Raw genomic sequence first — 24,100 nt, 5'->3', positions numbered from 1 at the left:
ACACTTTTACCCTGCTTATGTACCAATGTGTGCATTACTTTCATTTGAATGGCCAAGGGCAAGTCTAAAGAAAATTTATTCTGTGTATTGCCCTTTGTATATTAATCAATATCATGCTACCATTATAAAAATCCTAGGATCCAGCTGTCTATCAGAATGATGGTTTATTTGATAAAACAGGGATGCCAGTCTTTTTTACTACATCTGGAAAGAAGCCAGAACACATTCAAGCCCCATACATAATGTAAAATATGAAGCTTGAAAAAGCATGAAATTGGAAGACTGCTATACGGCATCTGTGATAAACCATTATCATGATAAGCAATGATGGTTATAAGTTAACATCAGTATTTACAGTTTTTAAATAAAATTACGCTTTACAGGAGTGGGGTAACAAGAACAGGGCTGCGGAACAGTGTACCTCGTGGGAAAGCCTACACATAGATGATTCTGAGTTGCTTGATGTCTTTTTTACTAAAAGTGGAGGGGGGTTAGAGGACATCACTTGAATATTCTGCCATTAAAAATGGATTTCCTCCCAAATATTTGAGATGCAAGGTATTAAAGAACCCAGTGAAAATTCCCATTTTTTATCAGATCCTGCATATACATGTATATTGGCACAATGTGGAAAAACAGTAATTTTTTTCACAAATTACGCCTATCTCATACTCACCCCATGGTCCCTCCTATTGCATCGTCAATGAATGAACGTTCCATGGTCATCAAACGACTGTTAACCATCGTCATGGTAATTGGCGAGTCAATAATTGAATCTGATCCAATAGCATCCTGCAAGCCTTGGACTGCAGTCATGTAATCTGTGGCGGCGGATCTCAGCATAGCTGTGAAATCAAAATGGAATGGAAATCAAAATTGACTATTAAGACCTACTTACGACTGTTAATGAAAGAGTAGTGCTGGTATATCATTGATTTAAATATTCTGCGTCAAATATCGCCGGCAAAATAACAAGTTTGACATTATTTGCAGAAAACATTATGCACTTACAGTATTACATCTGTTATTTCAAGTAATAAAATACAAAAGACAAAGATCTGTTTTCTGAAGTTCGCTTATGACTAGGCTATGATCTAACTCTTTACTAATATAATATTATGAGAAGTCAAATATCTAAGAAAATTTGTTTTACTGTACCATATGTTTTTTTTTATGTTTTTTTACTGTGCTCTTACCTCATAATTCAATGGTAAAAAAAATCTATACAAATGGTTTGATTGTCAAACAAGCTCATCAATTGACTCTGTGCTGTTAGAAATTTGTGGCATAGTTCACTATGTTCACTATGCATAATTAAACATTGTGGCCCAAATTCACAAAGGTGGTTTTTATAAAAACCATGGTATAAATAAACCATGGTTTTTGTGAATTTGGGCCTATGAGTCTGTGCCATCATCAGTCCAGCCCATCATTTGCATACTGCCAATGATGTGTGTTTTACTTTTTATTGAAAGTAAGCAAAACTGAAAAATGATGTAACTTTCTTATTCTAGATCCAACAATTATGAAAATGTCAGTGTTCTCCTCATTTGATTACTATCTTTTGAATCAACACAACTCATGCTTGGGGTGGACTTGATGTTTAGAAGGTATTTTACTCACTTATTGCACCTTCCGCAAACATTGGCTCATCAGGAGACATAGTGCTGCTGAGCACAGTATCAATGTTGTCCACGTAGGTCATCACAGTGTCCGCCATAGCGCCTGCGTCTAGATTTAACACATCATCATCAGCCAAGGAGAGAATGACTTGGGTGCCAAGCTGGGCCGATGACACACCCATGATAGCACCGCCATCGATAGGTAGCATCTGATGAAATAAGACATAAACATGATCCTCAAACTGCCTACTGTGTTGCTTAAATGGATTTAGTAACTTTGAGATGTGCAAAAATCTGAGCTGTCGGGGATGGCATGATGTCACAGTGTATATAATAGTCTCCAGAAGACCCAATGTTATAAGATTGACAAATTGTTGCATATCATACATTTTTCTTGTACGATTGTGACAAAATTTGCAATGTTTTTAGTACGACAAAATGTTGCATATCTTGTGTGTTTGCCAAACATTTTTTGTGATGAAGTATGCAATGTTATGAGTATGACAAATATTGCATATTGACTTATTGTACATGTTTGTAATGAAATATGCAATTTCATAGGAACAAAAAAAAACATTGCAAATCCTATATGATATCCATACATGTCTGTGATAAAATTTGCAATACATTTGTTGTAATGTAAAATTGGCTATATACCTTTACTGGTCTTGCAGACAGATTAGTAGAACTGGCTTAGTTTACAATGGCTTTTATTCAAAATTCCTTCATGGATGCATTCAAGCATCCCTCTATACTTGACTGGACTGACCAGTGTAATCGACCAATCAAGAGTCTGTTTCTGTTTGTTGTAACTCCTGTGGAAACTTGGCAGGACAGCGATTTGCTGGTATAACCCCAAACTGGTATATAACCAATTCCTTGATTACTCCATACAATCCCTCTCGCAACCTTAGGTCTTCTAGTTCATTCTTACTCGCTGTACCACAATCTCATAATTCATGGGGGGATCGATCATTTCAACATGCTGGGCCTTTCCTATGGAATAAACTGCCAATAGAAATCCGCAATATTTCTAGTCTCACCACTTTCAAAAGCTCTCTTAAAACCTGGTTATTCACGCAAGCTTTTAGGTAATTGTTATTCTACCCCTCTTTTTAGGTTTTCTTTCTTCCTTCCTTTCTTTTTCTTTTTCCTTTTCTTTTCTTTTCTTTATTGCGCCATGAGCATCTTATTATGATGGATGCCGGCGCATTACAAATGTTCATATTATTATCATTATTACGTAGAAAACATTTTACATCTCGGTTAATCAGACAAAAAGACTGACTTTATAGACGACAGATATTACTCTCGGGCCTTTTTATCAAAGTGGAGACAATGGCAGAGTGGGAATTCGAACTCACAACCTTGCCATTATGAGTCCAATGCTCCAACCACTGGACCACACAGTAGTTAGTGGTTTGGTGGTTTCATTTATTTTTTTTCATTTTGCTGTGGAAATAAATGAATCTGAATTGACAAATCATATATAATGAACACTTACTTCAATGTTGATGTCATGACTACTCATAATCTCAATACTAGCTGAAGGAATACCAACAGAGTGAGAGAAAGGTACATAGTCCCCCATTCCGCTCAAAGCATCTAGGTTTACCATCGATGATATACCAATCTGAAAATGAATAAAAATAAAATTTGAATATGTCCTCTATTTCTATAGCCACAAAAAATCATTATAGGTCCACTAATCAATCACTATATATGAACTTCATTATAAAATCATTAGCAACATCATAATCATTACTATTTTACAACAATATTCATTATAATCCCAGCATCATCATTGATCATTATCATGTTTATCATAATATTTTCATCAATGAAAAACACTATCATTAATGTAATTTGCATCATATCCATTATCATTATTAACTATACCAAAAGTGATTAATATCAATGGCATCATCAATATTGCAATTATATCATCATAATCGATAATGATATACATGTAGAACATTTATGACAAATCAATGTTGTGAACATAATCATCAAACATTTATGAATAAAACAAAGATTAGCATGTAGTCCTGTTCCTTTCTTGTCATTGTAATTGTAAATGTAAGGCATTGATATCATCACCATCATCATGACCACAACCATTAATTTAGACTCTTACCACAATCATTGTCTCACTGATGATTTTAAACAATTTATACATCTACCTGTTCAGTAGACTATATGATAACTCCCCCTGAGCATGGGTGATGACTACAGGGCTGTCTGCACCAGCCCGAGTTTTCAAATCAGCGCGCTATTTGTGATCTGGCAAATTATCCTGATATGAACAATCTGGAGATTATCTGTAATGGAGATGCAATTATCGCGCTAGTTTGCTGGATTAATCTCGAGATTGCAATCCAAGTCAACTTGGGATTATTTCCAAAAAAGCGCGCTATTTTACGAATTATCCCGCTAATTCGCAGGTGCAGACGCACTCGGGATTATCTATTCACAGCGTCAGACCATAATGCATCGATGCCTCGCTCAACCAGGAATCGCTCTTCTTGCGATGGTGGAGACAAGGTTTCTTGAATCTCGAGATTAATCACATAGAGGGCCGATTGGGCTAAAATCTCGAGAAAGACCAAACTCGGGCTTGTGCAGCACCGCCTTATGTGTGTAAACTGTGGTTATGGTCAATGGTTGTAATTGTAAATGTGAAATATTGATATCATTATTAGCTTCATCTCCATCGTCATCACCACCACAACCATCCAGACCACTATAACATAATCACATAATCTCAATGTTGATTTTGGACCATTTATCCACCTACTTGTTCGGCTGATTCCATGAGAACTCCCCTGAGCATGGGTGATGACTGTGTATTGAGTACGATAATGATGTGAGACATGAATATCATTATCATCATCTTCACCATCATTATCATCATCACATTACCATCCAGACCGCTAACATAATCACATATCTCACTGAAGAATCCACCTACCTTTTCGGCAGACTCCATGAGAACTCCCCTGAGCATGGGTGAAGACTGTGCATTGAGTATGGTACCGGTACCACCTCCTGCTAGATCAATATAAGCCACAGCCCTGTCCCTCAAAATAAGTCTGTTATCCTGCAATTAAAAAAAATGAAATATGAATAAGTCATCTATGGAAGGTATATGAAGCGAGGGTAGACCCATCAATAATCATCTTTATTCGCACATAAAAAAATATTTACATACATTTAAAAAAAACAGAGAGGAAAATCCATGAAAATGAGAGGAAAATGAAGTAGCCATCCTACAAGGGCAAGTAGGCAATGGCCCAATGCCCGCCAGAAGCCTTGAGGGCGCTCTCGTTAAATAATTCCAGTTAGCACCACCAGGCAATGTACGAATTGGTGATTTTTACCTACCTCCACCCATTCCGTAGATCCCACCTGGCCGAACTCTGACCCTTCCCACAGTCCAACCATGATGGTGCGTCTAGGCATCCAGCCACTCTCCATCATCTCGCTAATGACCCGCGCTGACTCCATCACCGCCGACGACGACCCTGCGGTCACCATAGAGGTCATCATACTGGAGTAGTGACCTCCAAGCAAGACATATTCATCTGTAGAATTAACAGAGATACATAAATCAATAAACAGTATTTCCAAGGAAACCAAAACAAATTGGGGGAATCATCCTGACAATTAAAAGAGTAAAATGAAAGGATCAATATAAAATTACTTTTATTAAAATTGTTCATAAAATAAGGGAGTTTTATGGAAATTTGAAATATCTTGTTGTATATACATGGGGATCCTCAAATAATCAAACATGCATCAAACTGGCTGATTTGTGTAAATTTGCTTTCTTCACAAATTTTCAGATTTTCACCACTATCTTTAAAATCACATATTGCTTCCTTCTAGGCATAACATATGTCATGGGATCCACCACTCCAATAGTGTATGATTTTTAAAATTATCTGGAAATTCCTTGCTGTGTAATATTCCATAATTTTTATTACTGATATTTATCTGGAGTGACACTGCTGTGATCATACTGCCTTGTATTGTTTCTGAATTTGTGTTGTGTCTTATACCATAATGTTTTATAGCATTTACCATTGTCCTTATCGTATTTTTCATTTATTCTCTGTCACTCTCTTTATGTTCCCTTCAGCTATAACTTCTACCATTTTTTTAAGTGCTTCAGTTAGTTGAGCGGATACTTGCCTGGATACTCTGAGCCCTGTATTGTTCCTACGACATCGTAGACCGGCTTTTGGATGACGTCATTGTGAATGTCTAGCTCTACAAACCATGGCTGTCTGGCTAAAAATGATGAAAACATTAAAACGGAATTCAGATGAATCGATTACAATCATGAGGATCATTATGATGATGGTGATGATGATAATGATGATGATGGTGATGATGAAATGATGATGATGATGATGGTGATGATGATGATGATGATGATGATGATGATGATGATGATGATGATGATGATGATGATGAAATGATGATGATGATGGTGATGATGATGACAATGATAATGATGATGGTGATGATGATGATGGTGATGATGGTGATAATGATGATGATGGTGATGATGGTGATAATGATGATGATGATGATAGTGATAATGATGATGATGGTGATGATGAAATGATGATGATGGTGACGATGATGACTATGATGATGATGATGACAATCTTGATTATGATAATAATGAAAGGGCTATGATGATGACTGCGACAATGATGACAATTACTATGCCAACAACGACGATGAAAATGACAATGATTATTATAATGATGATGATGATAATAGAAAAAAATTAAAATCAAATTTTTTATGTTATGTACATTATTATAGTTTAAATTGTTATATTTACGTTATTTTATGTTTTATATGGTCGAAAGACATCTTGAAATAAATATGATTTGATAAAGAAAAAAAAATCAAATTCTTTCTAATTGTACAAGTATATTGATAAATATAACATTGATACATTATGTCATAAGATTTTAATTAACAAGTGAAAGAAGCAAAAGAAATGAAAGAAGAGGGGTAAAAGAGGAGAGACTAGAGATACAGAGGAATTCTAAATATATTTTCAATTCTTGTTAAGGATGCCTGCTGGTCAAAGAAATCCTCAATCTTGTAATTTCTACAGAACTAGCAAACTGAAGACCACAAATTTTGTTCTTTTTAGTCTTTATCATCCCAGCTTTGAGACAGACATATATACCACAAATATCAAGATTGTCATCAGTAAGATTTCCAGATTTCTAGAGATGATTAATTTGACATATTTGTGATCTTTTCAGAATCAATTTGCACTGTTTTAAAGAATTTCAAATGGCTCACTTACTTTCTCCCGTTAGACCTATCTGATAGCTCACATTGAGACCGCCGACCCAGTCCCCCTCAGCAGCAATTCCAGTCAGATTAGTCAGCAACATGGCTGCTGTTGCCATGGAAACAGGTTGTATCGGAATGCTGGGAAGGTCGACAGAGTTCATGGAAGTTCTGAAAATTCCATCTAAAGTGACAGAAAGACATCAATAGGGGATTGACAATATTGTTATAAAATGGAAAATATTGGAACCCAAAACTTTGTACATGTATCTCTCTTTGCAAAAATACAAGATCTGGGCCCCGTCTTACAAAGAGTTATGACTGATCCAATCAATCGTAACTCTGGAAATCCATCAGTGTCATCATTCTTTCCTACAGGAAATTTGCAAAATGTCCTTTGTTAACAAAGAAGAACACACCAAATTTTCAAGAAATCAATGAATTTATGGATAAACAGTCATATCTAGATATTTTTGTAACAAATATGCATGTTATATGTTGACTTTGTTGGCTTTCCATAGTTGTGAGTGATCAGATCAATCCCAACTCTTTGTAAGACTCCTGGGAGTGTTTTGAACAGTTTTCATTGTACCTAAAAATCATCTCAGCTTCCACATTGCACGTCAATTTTATATCACCTCACTGTGCCATAAACTGTGCATACCGTATCACATATTTTAATATAAGACAGGACAATACCTTGTCATGGGTATTCATATAATATGAATTATACATGTACACAAGATAAATTCATGCTATCTCATTATCTTGCAATGTAATACCACATTATGAAATCTGCCCAATGAAATAAAAACAGCTTCATAGCTGTGCAGACAGTTAGTTTTCATCAACGTAAATACAGTTAAATACTATGCAAGACTTTCAAAGCTGTAATGCATGCTAATTGATAAAATGAAAGTAGCTGAGTTAAGACAGGAAAGCCTGTAAAACCAAGATTAATTGTCTCTATATCATTGTGGGTCTTAATCTGGTAGGGCTACATAAACTGAATCATGTCAAATTTGATAAATGATCACAACACTGTAGATCACGTACAACACAGATAAAGCACATGAGGGAAATCGAATCAATATTTCTTGGAAAAATACCTGACATTTTGCATGAATCCCGCATGCTTATTTTGCTAATTTCTAAGCAATGATACAGTTTCTTCTAAAGTCTCTTGGCTCATATTTCTTTAATTATGCATACAGACACTTTGTTGGTCATTTTATTGGATAATGTACAAACTTTTTTTGAAATCATTGCAACTATAGCGTTAATCTTTAACTGAATGAAAAGATCTTTTATCACAGAACTGCTATAGCACTTACCTCTTGCTGGACATCCCGGCGTTAAAGGGTCACCGCTCATACCAGACATGTCAGGGGTCATCACAGAGGTCATTGGCATGTCAGAGGTCATGTCATCGGGGTCAGGGTAGAGAAGAAGTCCAGAGATTCCATGACTTGCAGCAACTTTGGCCTACAAAAGTAAAAAGGAGGGCAACATCATTATATGCAGCCAACGTGCAATGAAGTCCCCTTGTTCCTTTATATTGTAAGGTGAGAGTACTGATTCTGTATTTCAAGGACACATGTGAACGCATGATACCATATAGAAGGGACAAAATACATGATACTACCGCTATTATTTCTACAGTAGTACACTGTTAATATACATAGCACAATCAGACAACTTTAATTGAAATTTCAAGATTTTCAAAATAAATCTGCAGGAAACAAAATGCCCTTCCAGAAGCAACTAAATAGATCCAAGGACACTTTTGGATTAGAGCTGGTTCACTGTCTACCGGCATACAGAAAAAAATTCAAACTGAAATCGTCAACTTCTACCTAACTTTGAAGTTTATCCTTTCTCCTTTTTAAATTTTAGAATTGGTTAGAATTCATGAATTCATTTGTCTAATCTATATGAGCCATCATGTTGTTTCTGTTGTTATACATTGTTATAAGCATTGAAGAAAATGAGACTCTGTGGATTGACAGAGTCTGTAGGCTTAACAGTGCTAAGATACCGTAGCTCACTATTAATTGCATATATTATTATCATAGATAGGCCTAAATGTATAACCCATTTTTACCTGATCTACAGCACTGCCCTGGCCCTGCCGTGCAAGTCCAATCTTCCCTGATACCTCCACACCAAGATCCCTCAGAGTTTGAAAGTCTGCTTCTCTTCCGAAGTTCAAATACACAAGATCACCCTTAAGAGATTACATTTTTTAAAATAGCGTTTAAATCATCAAACATAATAAATAGGAATCAGAGTCAAGTTACTGTTATAAGCTACTGAAATTATTATCGTCATCATCATTAGCCATGTTCAGGCCATTGCAGGACGAAGGATTACCTCTCCAAGTTGGTGCCAAAGTTCCTTATCTTCACAGGGTCATATGCCCCAACTGCGTATTATTAACGATGGTAGCCCCTTCCAACTGCTAATAGTATTCTCCTTTCTAGAACCCCCTTTTAGATGTGAGAACGAGTACCAGTTTTTAATCATTTCTTTACTTCCCAGCATTTGCAAGTTTTTCTCATTATTTCCCAATTGGGCAGAAAATACTTAAATTGCCCTGGATATTGCTAACCCATTATGTTACAGATGTCCTAAATAGCACTTGGGACATCTACAGGTAATTGAATAGTTTTTATATTTGGTCATACTACCCAAAAAATTGATCATGGCACATACCTGGGCTGTACCAGAAGCAGTATAAGGTGTGTATACAGGCATTGCTTGCGATCCTCCGCTGGTCAGCACCATTGAATCCCCACCGGTTCCTACAAGAACAGTATCTGCAGAGCCCAAAGGCACCTGGTCACCTACGGACACTTGTCCGCTGCCGGAGGAGAACTGCGCAGGCCCCCTTGCTGGGGCGATGTTGTAGTTTGGCCCAGCATCCTGCTCACCCCCGTAGAGCTGGACCATCTGGAGGGTATTCCCTTGTGGGTCCACGGAACGGATACTGCTCATCCGGGTCATGTCTGGGTAGGAGACCAGGACGCTGTACATGGATGTGGAAACCTTGAAGCCCATAGAGGACAGCTGAGAGGCGAGGGTTTGTGTCAGGTTGCCCGGGCAAGAAGAACTTCCTATCTGACACTGCTGACCTGCATGTAACCTGGAATGGGAAAAACATAAGAAGGGTAACTACTGGTCAATGAAGGCAATGCAGGGGTCAGGGTCATATGCCCATATTGCCTATCATTAACAATGGTATCCCCTTCCACCTGCAATTAGCATTCACCTATTGGAAGTTCCATTTTCTTGAACCCCCCTTTAAGATTAACGAGTACCAGTTTTTAATCGTTTCCTTTTGTGTGTGTGTGTCTTTTGCTTTGCAAAATCATGCAATTTGGTTAACAAAAAGGATTAATATTCAGTGTCCGGCCGAGTCCTCCCCCGTTATCATTGGTTTATTTCCAATTTGTCCAATTGCCAACTTGTCCACTATCATTTGGTCTAATTGCCAATTCGTCCACTCACCAATTTGTCTAATAACCAATTGGTCCAATTAATAGCCATTTAGTCCATAGACTCCATATCATTTGGTCTAATTGGACTAGATGTTAATTGTGCAAAATAAATGAAAATGAAATGGATATTAGATCAACTGGTTACGAGATGAAATGGTCACAGACGAAATGGTGAATAGACTGAAGTGATGATTGGACCAAATGGTTATTGGACCAAATGACTGCTAGACAAAATGTTGATGGAAGGAATGGGATTAGACTAAATAAAAGAAGACCATGTGGTGAGTGGACCAGTTGGCAGTAGACGAATTGGCAATTTACCTTAATATCGTCTGCCACTTGTAAACTGGTAAAGGATGATTATGGTATGAATACCAATTAAGGAATGTGTATCCAGAAGGATTTGGTCATTGTTTAAAAAAAATACAATTTATTTTTCCCCGCTGCTTTATACACATGATAGGGGAACTCCAACCCACACTGACAATTACAATTTAAAGGTGAATGAAACCTTTGGAACAAATAGGCTTGTGTAGAAACAGAAAAATCAAAGAATAAGAATAAAGAAAGTTTGAGAAAAATCGGACAAATAATGAGAAAGTTATGAGCATTTGAATATTGCAATCACTATGCTATGGAGATCCTCCTATTGGCAATGCGACAAGGATGTGTGACATCACTGATGAACAACTTTCCCTTTGGTGGACTGTAAAATACCCTCAAAATGTCTTTTTTTGCTTTTTCTTATGATGATACAAACTCTTTATCCATGATGTATTTTCAAAAAATATGTATTACATACCCTCATGTAGAAAGAACACATGATCTATGGATAGATGTGATAAAAGAGGCAATTCAAGTGAAATATATACTAAAGTAATGGGGAGAGTTGTTCACAAGTGACATCACACATCTTTGTCGCATTGCCAATTTGCTATCTTCATAGCATTAGTGATTGCAATATTCAAATGCTCATAACTTTCTCGTTATTTGTCCAATTTTTCTCAAACTTTCGTTGTTCTGTTTCTTTGATTTTTCTGTTTTCACACAAGCTATCTTGTTCCAATGGTTTCATTCTCCTTTAAGAACTTACATGAAAACCTAAATAGAATGATATAGGATGATATGAAGGAGATAAACCTTCATCAAAATAAATTCATTCAAGTGGAAAATTTGAAATATTCAGGATTACAACTTTTAGTAACTTTTTTCAGTCAGGTAGTCTTAATTTTCTTGTTGATTGTCTCATATTGTTCAAACATTTTATCTTTCTACTTCTCCAATTTTCAAGAAAGAATACAATCACATTACAATCCTTTCTTCAAATTTTCATTAATATGGGTAAATTAGTAATTTAGGCCCAGTCAACATACAGCTAGGTATGATGAATTTCCTATTCCAATATTCATTCAGTGTTATTTTGTCACAACCCTGATAATTATTATTATTGCTTTTTGAGTATGATTTTTATAGGAAATTCCCTTTTTGATATCTTCTCATAGGTTGTCACATGGCTGCAAATTATAATACAATGCCGGCACCAATTCCCACGTGGTTCTAATATTGATACCCTCAATGATTTATACGAGGTCTACATCCTTCCTCTTTCCTTCTTTAAAGACTTAATCCCATTAAATAGTTGTATAGGACTAAAATCTGAGATCAACCCTTAAAAAAAGTTTGTGAGAATAAGAAAGTGTTTTTTTTAGAGAAAAACCATTGAAAGAACTGAAAGTGAAAACTACATGAATTTTGCATCAAGGTATGTTTTTATACCGGTATTGAATGTTACATACAGGAAGAGGATGCTGAAAGCAATTAAACATTCAATCACAAATTTAAAAAATATCAACAGAATATTGATCTCTATCAATGGATTTCCATAAATGATTTTTTTTAATAAAATCCCCTTTAATATGTTTATTTGCCTATTGTACTCCAGAATACCTTCTGTTCTTCAAGAGTTTTGCATTGATTGGGGAAAACAAATTCATGTACAATTTTGAGCTAAATTTTCTTAATGGGAAAACATCCATGCACATTCAATCTCACACACACGCACTCCAACATATACCTAAACAGACTTATATTTAGCAATAGCAAATACATTAATGCAAAAATGAAAACAGGTGAAAACATATCATTAGTGTCAATTTTCTAATTTGTATTTGATAACATTTCTTGTTTTGTTCTTCAAGAAATTTGTATTGACTGATGAATGAACTTTTTCAAGTAAAATTTGGGGTACATGTATGAGCTCAAATTTCTGAATAGGAAAACATATATATTTTTAACTTTATTGGAAGAGAGCTCGCAAGTTATGTTGCCCAGTTACTACAATGATGAGTGTATTTGCTTACAATTCCTGAAATTGCTGATGTGGTTTACGGTACACCATGTGGAGTGTTATAGAAGCAGTGGATAGAAGAAGAGAAGGAAGTGGATAGGCGAGAAAGTGGAGATTTGAGAATAGAGTATTCTTTCTTGAGAATAGTCCTGAAAAGGACTGTAAACCAGAAGGAATGTTGAGTGAGAACAGCTTGAGTAGTAGAGCTGATGAGGAGATGCTGGCTTGCGTCGGCGAGTAGAGATGATTAGTAGAGAGACTCGACGTTTCGGACAGGTTGACTGTCCGTCTTCAGTCCGTCGTCACTCCTGAAGACGGACAGTCAACCTGTCCGAAACGTCGAGTCTCTCTACTACTCATCATCTCTACTCGCCGATGCAAGCCAGCATCTCCTCATCAGCTCTACTACTCAAGCTGTTCTCACTCAACATTCCTTCTGGTTTACAGTCCTTTTCAGGACTATTCTCAAGAAAGAATACTCTATTCTCAAATCTCCACTTTCTCGCCTATCCACTTCCTTCTCTTCTTCTATCCACTGCTTCTATAACACTCCACATGGTGAACCGTAATCCACATCAGCAATTGTACATGCCACCATGCAAACCTTCAAACAACATCCAATTCCTGAAATGTCTACTTTACCTCACAAATAATCCATCCCTTTTACAAGCAGACAAGACTTCCCCTTTAAAAAGGGATAAAATTGATATGGTGTCTTTATCCACAGGAAGTATAAGTGCTTCCGATATGGAAAATTAAAGGATGGCTAGTTTTTTAAGGTCTTAAACTTGGTGACTTGGAAACAACACTGTTTGAAATTATTAGCGAGTATGCTCACGTGTACATTTGGGTTTAAAAATTATGTTCCTGGTCATCTGTCTTGCATATCGTCGGCCTTATGCCAAAAGGGCCTTAACTGCTTTTGGCCATTCCGAGATAATGGCGTTTAAAGGTTTTGGCCTCTCTAATAATCAAAAGTTTGTGGTCGTTTTTTTGCTTTTGAAGCCAATTTCGATAAACGTGTTCAGTTATTAAGTTTTACATGAAATGTGTTAAATTTATTATAAAATATTCAGAACCCCTAAAATCGGGTTAAGGCCCTTTTGGCATAAGGCCGACGATATATGGTATAAAGATGGTGAAAAAATGTGCTGAACTGGGCCTGCATGTGCTGAACCAAAATATGCTTTCAATTACAGTATCCTAATCATCTTATGTAGATATTTCGAATAATTAATTTGAGAGGTGCATGAGATTCAAAAGTATCCTCCAAGAACTTAAACACCAGGTTTGAATATTTTCAATTTCAATTGCGTTCACATTGAACTGTTTAATTCAAATAGGGACGATAAATGAGATACATATTGTGTATTAAGTGATGCAAAAGGAGGGTGCAATCTCATTCTACATAAGGGACAGGGTTAAGATAATTTATGTGAAATATTAAGCCACAAAAGAAATAACAAGCCTTCCGATTGCTGTACCATGTTTTTTCACCCTCAATTAAGCAACGGAATACACTTTCTGCCCCTTCCCCTTTCCTATTAAACATTTACATGTCCTACCTAAAATAGAGCAAACAAAGCCCAGACTTCTGAATCAACATGAATCTTGACAAAAACTGTATGCAATACATGCAGGACTTTCAAAACATTTTGATAAATAATTCAAACCATTTTCAGAAGATGAAAACAGGACCAAAATCTAAACATGAAACTAATTTCATTGATTATGAAAGTCCTCTGGCTTTAAGTTAGAAAAATAATTTTTTTTCACTCAGTCATTTGATTGAAACAAGGAAATTACAAAATTTTAAGAAAAACCTCTTGAGAAACCAATTATATAGTTCAAATTTGTCTTTATCATCTCAAGGTTCAACATTATGTGGTTTGGCAAAATGGCAAAATAATCAAATAGCTTCATGGTTGTACACAGAATATTTTTTTCTGGAAAAGGGGGGCAAGAAACTCAAAAGTGAGGTAGAAAAGCAACTGAGCCTGTTATGAGGCTGCTTTTGCATTTCACAAAGTGAAATTAAAGGAGTTTGTGCACATATTTGGTAAATTTTAAGAAAAATTTCAGTAAAAAAAATATATAAAATGTTTAATAGTCATGTTTTAAATACCTTTCATACTCTCCTATACTGCTCTGCGTAACACTTCCCACTGCCTGTTGGTGCATCTCTTTCCTCTTTGCTGTTGTCATGGTAACTGAAGATTTGGAGACTGCATAGTGGGTGAAGAAGCCGATGAGAAAGCCCAAAGCAATGGCTAGAAACACACAAGCCACAGCACCGATTATCCATAAAGACTTTCTTGACATGCAGCAAAACTTGGAGTCTAATAAGAAAAGGAGAAAGACAAAATTAGCAAATTATTTAAAGGGCAGATGCAAACACCACGCATGCCCCCCCCCCCCCCCCGAAAAAAAGGGTAGATTAAACAACATAATGGTTTGCCTCACAGCTGCATAAGTAATAGAAGATTATAATCTAAGTTTCGACCGATACTCCTCTTCATGTATTCAAACCTCATCTGTGTCACATTATTTTGCCAGCTTGCAGTGAACCGACCCTTCTGGTATTATACTCTGTTATTCTAGAGGGTTATAATTTCATCTGAATATTTTAAAAGGAAATGTTATTTAGCAAACATGTAGATTAGCTGTTTCATGGGATTTCTTGTCATGCACAATTCCAGTGGATTATGGATTTACTGTAATAACTTATAATAACTTTTTTAAGAAAACAATTTGGCCGTTTTTACTTCCAGTTCTTGTTTCAGCGCCATGATTGTTTTGTATCATACCAAAAATCATGATAATCTCACATTGCCCCTACTTTATACAGTGAAAGAGAAAAGCTAGGGCCATCGCTTCAACTAGTCAAAATATCTCTGACAAAAGCACCTCTTTCACATAGGTACATGTACCATGAGAAATAGCTCCTCACAATGAACCTGACCATTGCATTAATTGTTGGCAAGGAAAGCTTTATTGATTTTTCTCCTTTTTTCAATGAACTTCCTGGGTTTGCTGGTAGATGTATTGATTTTTTTACTAGTAAGAATGTAAAATAACTCTCCCACTTTACAATGAAATAAGTTTGAAAGTAAATTGTGTCCACAAAAACTTCAAACTTTGGGACAAAGGATCATCAATAGGGAAGTAAAAAAAATTGACATAGCTTTGTGATTCATAAAAAAAGAGGGAATATCCTACCTGTAGAATTTGCATGATGTGTATTTCTGTGGTTTGCGGAGTTTGAACCTCTGTTCTGCATGAAAGCGTCCTCCTCCATCCGACCAGCGTTCCAGCTTTCCTCGGTCTTCGAATACAGGTTTGGGTGGGCTTTCAGCTGCATCGACAGGGCTGCCCTTACCGGTGAATGCTTCGGGGACGACATATCAGCCCAACTTTATTTGCAATCCGTGCAGAAACTAATCCCAGCACAAAATGAATCTCCTTCCTCCTACTTTCGAACACCAATTTTTTCCCCCCACTATTTCAAATTTTTCACCTCACTGGAGCTCACTGTTGGTCTGTTCGACTGCTTCAGGGGCGGCCAAGAGCTTGATGAACTTTGAAAAATGTCTGGCAGAGGTCACTACAGGAAAGATGAAATCTTCCTTGATCATGAAATAGGAAAGAGAAACTTCCTAAAGCCCTTGTCTGACAAGCCAAATGGCTTTAAATGTCTTCAAAATACTAAGTGGATCAATATAAAGTCTTCGATAATACTAGTGTCGATCGAATTCAGCATTCAGCGTACTGAAACTGCAAGGAAAAGGCACTCAGTCACATGGAGTGGATTGATGTGTATAAAAATACAGGCCTGTGTAGTCCAGTTTTCCGTGTTCTTTCAGTTTTAGCAAGTCAACTTTACTCTCGTAACACGCTCCCCAGTTGCCTCTTTGCAACCTCTTTTAAAGTTAATTCACTTAGAATACAGAAATATTTCATAGCTGGCAGATCGAGGCTTTTCAGTCAATGGGATTACTATTGTGTTATGAGTGGCACCAAGCATTTACTTTTTGTCATTCTTTGATGTAAATCATCCAATCTATAAACTTCTAGACAGATTTTACCAAAATGTCAGGCATCAGGAAATTCTATTCATAGTGGCATTTGTGTTTTTCTCTCCTTAGTTTCATGTTTGTCAGTCGGGTGAAGGGTTGAGTGATCATTCGTCTTGAAATGGTCTGCAAAGAAAAAGAAAATTGCAGCATATTGTTATGTACATGTGGTTTGTGGGGGGAAGAAATACGGATATCGGCCAACTGGACTTAATGCAATATAGAGAAGAACTATACTAAAAACTTTGCATTTAACTCAGACTTATATACTCTTGGCCCACTTTGGAATGTTAGAGAGGGGAAAAAGAAATAAGATAGGAAAAAAGAAAGGGAAAGAAAATGATAGAAAATAAAAAGAGACACCCTGAAGAAACAAGAGAAGAAAGAAAGAAAGAAAGGAAGGAAGGAATTAAGAAAGGAAGAAAGAAAGAAAGAAAGAAAGAAAGAAAGAAAGAAAGAAAGAAAGAAAGAAAGAAAGAAAGAAAGAAAGAATCCAGGAAGACACAATCAGAAATCCAAAATCAAAACTAAAAGTGAAATACAGACATTAAAGCATTGAAATATGAAATAAAAATATAAGAAATACAAATATAAGAAACATAAAAAAAATCACATTACCACATGCATACACAAAAAAACTTTTAATTGCAATTGTCAGGAGGAAGTGAAAATTGTAGTGAAAAATTCAAGTTTATCATTGTGCATGTGGCACTTCAACCCACTTCAAATATGTTGACAATAGATATCATAATTTTACTGGTATCTTTTTCACAAGGACAATCACTTTCCACTTAAAGAGTACTTGGGGTTCCCTTGTGGTGTCATTTTCCCCATGTTTATCTGATCCTGATTTGTTTTCCCCACTGCTTCCTGTCAATGTCATTCTTTTTTTTTTTAATTATGTGTTTTATTGGTATTCAAAATCACATATAATCACAATATTTACAGGTAATTGGAATGATTTAAAACAGTTCAAAAGCAGTAAAATCACAAAACAAAGATGAAATAAAAAAATAAATGGAAAAAAAATAAAAAGGGTGACATAAATCAAAATAAAACATTGGACGATATAGGTTACTCTAAAGGGAATACACATCAAGATAAATTTACATGTATAATCAATTGTAGCATATTACTCTGTGCATTGTACTAGTCTCAATTTAAGATACAAAAACAAATAGAATGGAAAAGGGGGAACTACCTGTATCTAAAATAAAAATCATATATCAAATCGCCACTTCTTAAAGTGTGCAGTGAGTTTGTTTCTTTTCTTGGCTAGGTGATGCTCAATCCCATTCTACTTGAATGTTATTTAAGCTGATATTATATCTCCCAATATCTTAAAATTAACAAACTTTGTAACCCAAATATCAAGCCTGATAAATTTGTTTGCAGACAAGACACATGACCTGATACAATTCCATCATATTGTACCAGTATTCTTCGTATCTCATGATGTAGTTTGCAGTAAAATACTGAAGTCAGGAGAAAGTTTCTAAACCAATGATAATTGTCGCGCATTATCATAGATCTACCTCAGAGTATAGACATAAACTGAACTTTGTTACATCATGAAATCAATGAATGATCACCAATACAGATAAGCACAGAGTACGAGAGACAGTGTATTATTATTGCTAGGAAAAAGAACATTACTGGAAGGCTACATGTATGCTTATTTTTCTAATATCTCAGCATTTACATAGGCGGTGCTGCACCAGCCCGAGTCGGCTCAATCTCGAGATTTTAGCCCGATCAGCCCTCTTCGCGGTTAATCTCGAGATTCGAGAAAAATCTGTCTCCACCAGCGCAAGAAGAGCAGTTCGTGCTCGAGCAAGGCATCGATGCATTATGGTTTGACGCCGTGAATAGATAATTTAGAGTGCGTCTGCACCTGTGAATTAGTGGGATAATTTGTAAATGGCATGCTATTTTGCAAATATGATCCTAAGTTGACCTGGGATTGCAACCTCAAAATTAATAAATTAATCAATGGATTAATCTCCCCATTACAAATAATCTTGAAATTGTTCAGAACTTCAGAATTCGAAAACTCGGGCTGGTGAAGACGGCCCTACAGTTTCTTCCATAATCCTTTGGCACCTGGATGCTATAAATCTGTACATACATGTATATATTAATACCCCTTTCATAGTGAGAGCCGAAGTGGAGTTAGTCCGGAGTCCAGGAGGAGTTACTCCACTTTGGAGGGCAATATGAAAATTCTGAGATCAGTTCGATCCGGATTCAAAGCGGAGTACTCAACCCACTTCGAGAAGAGGGTTACAAACGGAGTTACTCCGCACCGGAAATGCGGTAAGCGCTTATCGCTGTGATCTCGCCACACGTATGGCGCGAACTCGCTTGGAAACCATGGCAACGACTGCGGATACACCGCTGCGGTGCTTGCCAATATGAAAGACGGTTTAAAGTCGGTCCGCAGTACAAGCGTATAAACTCAATGCGGAGTTATTCCAGAGTAACTCCACTTCGCCTTCAGTATGAAAACGGTATCAGACACTTTGACAGTCATTTTATGGGGTTCTGTATGAACTCATATTTATTGAAATCATTACCATAACAAGGATTCATCTTTCAAAAGGAAGTGATATTCATACAATAAAATGCAACACACAACTGGAAGTAACAAACCTGATTCCTGTGACTCTTGCCAGGTTTCTGTATTAATATTCAGTCAACTATGAAATCAAAATATAAATACTCTATGACATCTCCACCACACTCTTATCCAAACCACACCATGCATTAAACCAGTATTGTAAGTCAACAGTAGTATCCACACCTACACATTTCAAGGTCCCATCTATTCATTCTTTGTATTGAACAGGAAATACTACTTCTTGTGCAAGTGCTTTAATTTGCCAGCAATATTAGGAATTATTGATTGAAAGGGAAAGGCATTCATGAATCATAAAGCCTTTCTGAAAATTTTGTGAGGGTTCAATGTTAATTTACTGGAGAATCTAATCCCACATTCCAATCTTACAAAATGCATAAATTTGTGAAAATTCTAAAGTTACTTTTGGGAATATCTGGCACCTTCTCTCTATCTCTCTGTATTTTTATTCTTGACTAAAGGTCCCTCCAACACTTGATTAGCTTACAGATTTTGTGATCGCATATATATATATAGGCTATATACATACATACATCAGAAAGCTTTAAACTATGATTATGTTCAGAACTATTAAAAAAATACATTTTTCTTTATTATGGTCTAGATCCAACTAAAATAAGTTTTTGTATAATAGCAAAATTATTATTATGATAATTATTATCATTATCATCATCATATCATCATCATCATTTTTATTATGTGCTTTTACAAGAATGGAATGGAAAGTGGTTACAACAAGAAAAAGAATATGTTTAACTATAAAATGTAATTATGCAGTCCTAAAACTCTGGGTTGGTAAAAAGAAATGTCTCAAGTCCCCTTTTAATTAAAGAGATAAAATGGCGATTGCCTGAGAAACATCTATTCCAATATTTGGATGCAGTTTACGGTTATAATTTTGTGAGACGAAGTGGGGCACTGCATAGAGGCTCATACATTCCTACGAGGGGTGTATGGCATCAATCAATCATTTAGATATTGAGGAACCTGAACAGATTTGAAAACTTTACAGAAGTAACTTGAAAACTATTTGATGTCTAGCAGGAAGCCAGTGTAATGAGTCAAGGAGTGGTTTGGGGGGAGTGGAATCTCATATTAGAGCTACTATCATCAACACACTTACGACTTACATGTATACGCATGTAATTATACTAGTAAACAGGAATAGTTACCAACACATTTGGGTGGATTTACCAAAGCTTAAATACCGCTTTATAACAAAATCAACTATTTTTGCAATTGCTTACTTATCAAAGTGCTCATATTTAAGATAATGGAATAGATACTTAAAGTATAGGATTAACTTTTGCATTATGAAAAACACTACCGGTATTGGCCCAGAATCTTGGGAATACTATAGTAATGTTCTTCTTTTTTTTTTAATGACATGGCAATGATTTTGAAGAGCTTTGTTAATAGTACAAGGATTAATCAGCTTAGAATATGATAACAAGAGTTTGTAAACCAGGAACAAACTGTATTAAAGTTGCTGGGGCATAGCTTTTTAATAATTTGAATGTATGAAGATTTCAATGAATGACTCATAAACATGACTAAGAATTGTCAATATAACTGTTGACAAGACACTATGAATTTCATTATTCATATCTACATCCTGATATAAAAGATAACAGATTTATGAATACAAACAATAAATTTTGTTTTCTTTTGCCAGAGGGTTGATGTTTACATCTGACAATTATGGAAAACACTGTAGGCCTACTATCAATCAAAGAAATGACTTTGGAATTACACTTCGACCTGAAATAAAGTTACAGCCTACCCTTTTCCTCACTATTCAATAAAGTAAATTGACGACTTTTGATGTCACAGCAAAATATGAAAATTACAAAAGAGGGTTTAGTATTTGCAAGAATGCAGGCCTGTATTTGTTGGGATAGACCAGTATTCTGAAAATGATATCATAGGAAAGTAGCATTTAAAAGATCATTATGAATAGGCAGGCCTGTAGCCAGGCTTTGCAATTCAGGGGATTTGATCCCCTAACTCCTTTCTCTTTTCTTTCATTTGTCTTGCTCTTGAAAATTTAAGGGGATTCGATCGAAATCAGACAGAATCTTGATTTGTATTTTGTTGAAAAATAAAATAAAAGAAATGAGATGAAATGAAAGGGAAAAGATAGCAAATTGGGAAATGTGGGAAGTGATAAGAATGAAGAAAGGAATGTTATAGAGAGAGAGGATGTCAGTGAAAATCTATTCTCAAGCTTAATTGTTTAGTTTACCCCCATTCTTCTAAAACCAAACACACAGAACAATGCAGATTGTATACAAAGAGGCTTCGGAGAGCCAATTGGATAAATACTCAGAATTCAGAAATGAGTTCAAACTAAAGTTTGTCAACATAAAAGCTCACCAAAAGTTACATCTCGCATATTGTGAAACAAGCATAGAGCTACTTAACCAATGGAGAATGGCTACACAGGGCTTTATGTATCCATAATTATAGTGAACAAATGAAAAATATATAGCTCTCTCTCTCTCTCTCTTGATCACTCCTTCAATAGAGAGTACAATGTTTGCCTCCACTAATTTATGTAAAAGATATCACAAGTATAATGCATATGAAAATATCATCATTTTGTAAGGTCCTTAATATGTTTGTGTTAGTCTTATCATTACCTCATTACCAACAGTTGGGCTGGGCAGAGTCATAAATTATTAGCTAAGGTAGCCACTTCAGCAATTTTCCCCAAGCACGATATCGGTGTTTATATGGCATCATATTAAGTTTTATCATCAACATCATCATGATCTTCATCATCATCATCATAACTATATTCATTATTATCACCACATTCATCCTCATCGTGTATAATCAGCACCTGATATCATCATTTTCATCAGCTTCATCATCTTCATCATCATCACCACCATCAACATCACCATCAATATCTACATAAACATCATTATCATCTTCATCATCATCGTTATCATCATAATCTTTCATCATCATCACCACCACCATCAACATCATCTTCATCTACATCATCAAAATCATCATCATCCATCATCATCGTCATTGTCTTCTTCATCATCATTAATTCATCACCATCCTCATCACCATCATATATGTGCTCACATACAACCAACACCATCTTTTTCACAAATCAACACCAGCTCATGTAGCCACTATTTGTTTTACCACCATATGCAATTCATCATCACCGGCTATATAGTGCACATCATCATCATCATGCATCCCCTATGATAGGGCCCTATCACCACCACATTCATCCGTATCACCAATAAGCACCTGATTTTATCATCATCTTTGAATCATCATGCATCATCATGTTTCAATTTCAGCGAATCTAAGTTAGTAAGTACTTCTGAATTTCGCCAGCTCAGCTCAGTACGATCCCACTCCCCGCTCTTTTGCCCGTGTGTCAGCTACCCGAACTCCGTACTACCGCAAAGATTATCTGGCATCGTATTTTCACTTGTCACTGGCTGTAAAGCCAAAGCCAAAAATTGCCACACAAAACCGGGCATATATAAAAACGTACATAAATCCTTCACAATTTGCAAATTACTCGCTCCTAAGATCAATAAAGTAGCCACATCATCATCTGGAATGCTCATAGCCAGTATACATTACCTGAAATTTGAGGAATAAGTTGTTTTACTGTATTAAGTAGATTTGTGCCACGGTCGCTCGAAATACACGTAGATGAATAGTCGTTTCGCCTGAGCATGGCGCGTTATATATAGGCAACATAGTTTGGAAGCAGACGACATGCAGAACGGGCGCTCTCAACTCAGAGGGATCGGCATGATAATCCGTATTACGTAATAGAAGACGTCATTCACAACAAACTGAATTAGGGCAACCCCAAAAGTTTTAGGTCAATCGTTACAATTTAAATCAACCGTATAACACAATGAGGTAGCTTAATTGCTCACCGGCGTGACGCATGACGTTCTCTATTCTAGGCCTACCTCAACATGGGGGTATCTAAATATCATTTCCTCGTTATTTATTTCACAAAAATACAGATGTTTCTCGTGGGCGCGAATGCACGGGTCACGAAATAAAGGTGAACCCAGCTGAACGCAGGACTATTATGAGGAAGGGTCATCTGAATAGGACTAGCTGAAATAGGAAAATGAAAGATGGAGTAGGAACGCGGAACTATAAATATATCCGGGGGAAATCATTACTATAGGTACATCAAAACCGTCCAAATAAGGATATACTCCAATTAAAAATAAACTCACCCCCATAACCCCATTGATCGAGGGTCGATCAGTAACGTGATTACAGGTCAGTTATACCGGAACCCTCAACATGCATGCTATTTATTTATAGACCTTTTCTAGCTGCTTTATTCCCTATTTTATCATGTCTACTATACTACTGAATTTTTAATGCCTATATAGGCATGTCGATGTGAGCAATTTTCTGTTAATTATCAATGTAAAGCCATTTGAGAAAATGTTCTATGTAAATCATATTATATAGACTAACGAATCTAATTAATTTCAATACTGCCCTCCATGATGTAGCTTGTTAACTTTTGAATGAAAAATATATCCTGCACATTGTTGAAACATTGTAAAATCGCTGTTTAT

General features: G+C 36.1%; 1 protein-coding gene across 2 annotated transcripts; it reads right to left on the bottom strand.

Moving 5' to 3' along the window:
- Positions 1–650: 650 nt before the first annotated feature.
- On the bottom strand, positions 651–23,170 carry LOC121430050 (N-acetylated-alpha-linked acidic dipeptidase 2-like). Of its 2 annotated transcripts, none has more exons than XM_041627321.1 (14): positions 23,127–23,170; positions 16,880–16,993; positions 16,014–16,420; positions 14,920–15,133; positions 9,663–10,092; positions 9,052–9,174; positions 8,282–8,432; positions 6,961–7,131; positions 5,817–5,915; positions 5,007–5,206; positions 4,594–4,722; positions 3,127–3,255; positions 1,624–1,831; positions 651–845 (listed from the first exon to the last, which is right to left on the bottom strand). In XM_041627321.1, exons 3-14 carry the CDS (start codon positions 16,195–16,197, stop codon positions 673–675), a joined length of 2,211 nt encoding a protein of 736 aa, XP_041483255.1. In that variant the 5' UTR covers positions 16,198–16,420; positions 16,880–16,993; positions 23,127–23,170; the 3' UTR covers positions 651–672. The 2 variants fall into 2 exon arrangements, with proteins under 2 accessions (XP_041483255.1, XP_041483256.1); XM_041627322.1 differs by having other exon boundaries at positions 16,014–16,416.
- Positions 23,171–24,100: the final 930 nt, after the last annotated feature.

The sequence above is a fragment of the Lytechinus variegatus genome, chromosome 16 (assembly GCF_018143015.1).
Source record: "Lytechinus variegatus isolate NC3 chromosome 16, Lvar_3.0, whole genome shotgun sequence".
Taxonomy (NCBI): Eukaryota; Metazoa; Echinodermata; class Echinoidea; order Temnopleuroida; family Toxopneustidae; genus Lytechinus; species Lytechinus variegatus.
The sequence above is the reverse complement of the archived record's forward strand: the minus strand, read 5'-3'. Positions and strand labels throughout refer to the sequence as shown.

Excerpts from the sequence above, each read along its gene's own strand:
- LOC121430050 (XM_041627321.1), bottom strand. The coding sequence starts at position 16,197 with ATGTCGTCCCCGAAGCATTCACCGGTAAGGGCAGCCCTGTCGATGCAG. Across the intron at positions 15,134-16,013 it reads ACATCATGCAAATTCTACAG|ACTCCAAGTTTTGCTGCATG; the intron begins GTAGGATATTCC and ends TTTTCTTATTAG. Across the intron at positions 8,433-9,051 it reads AGGGCAGTGCTGTAGATCAG|GCCAAAGTTGCTGCAAGTCA; the intron begins GTAAAAATGGGT and ends TTACTTTTGTAG.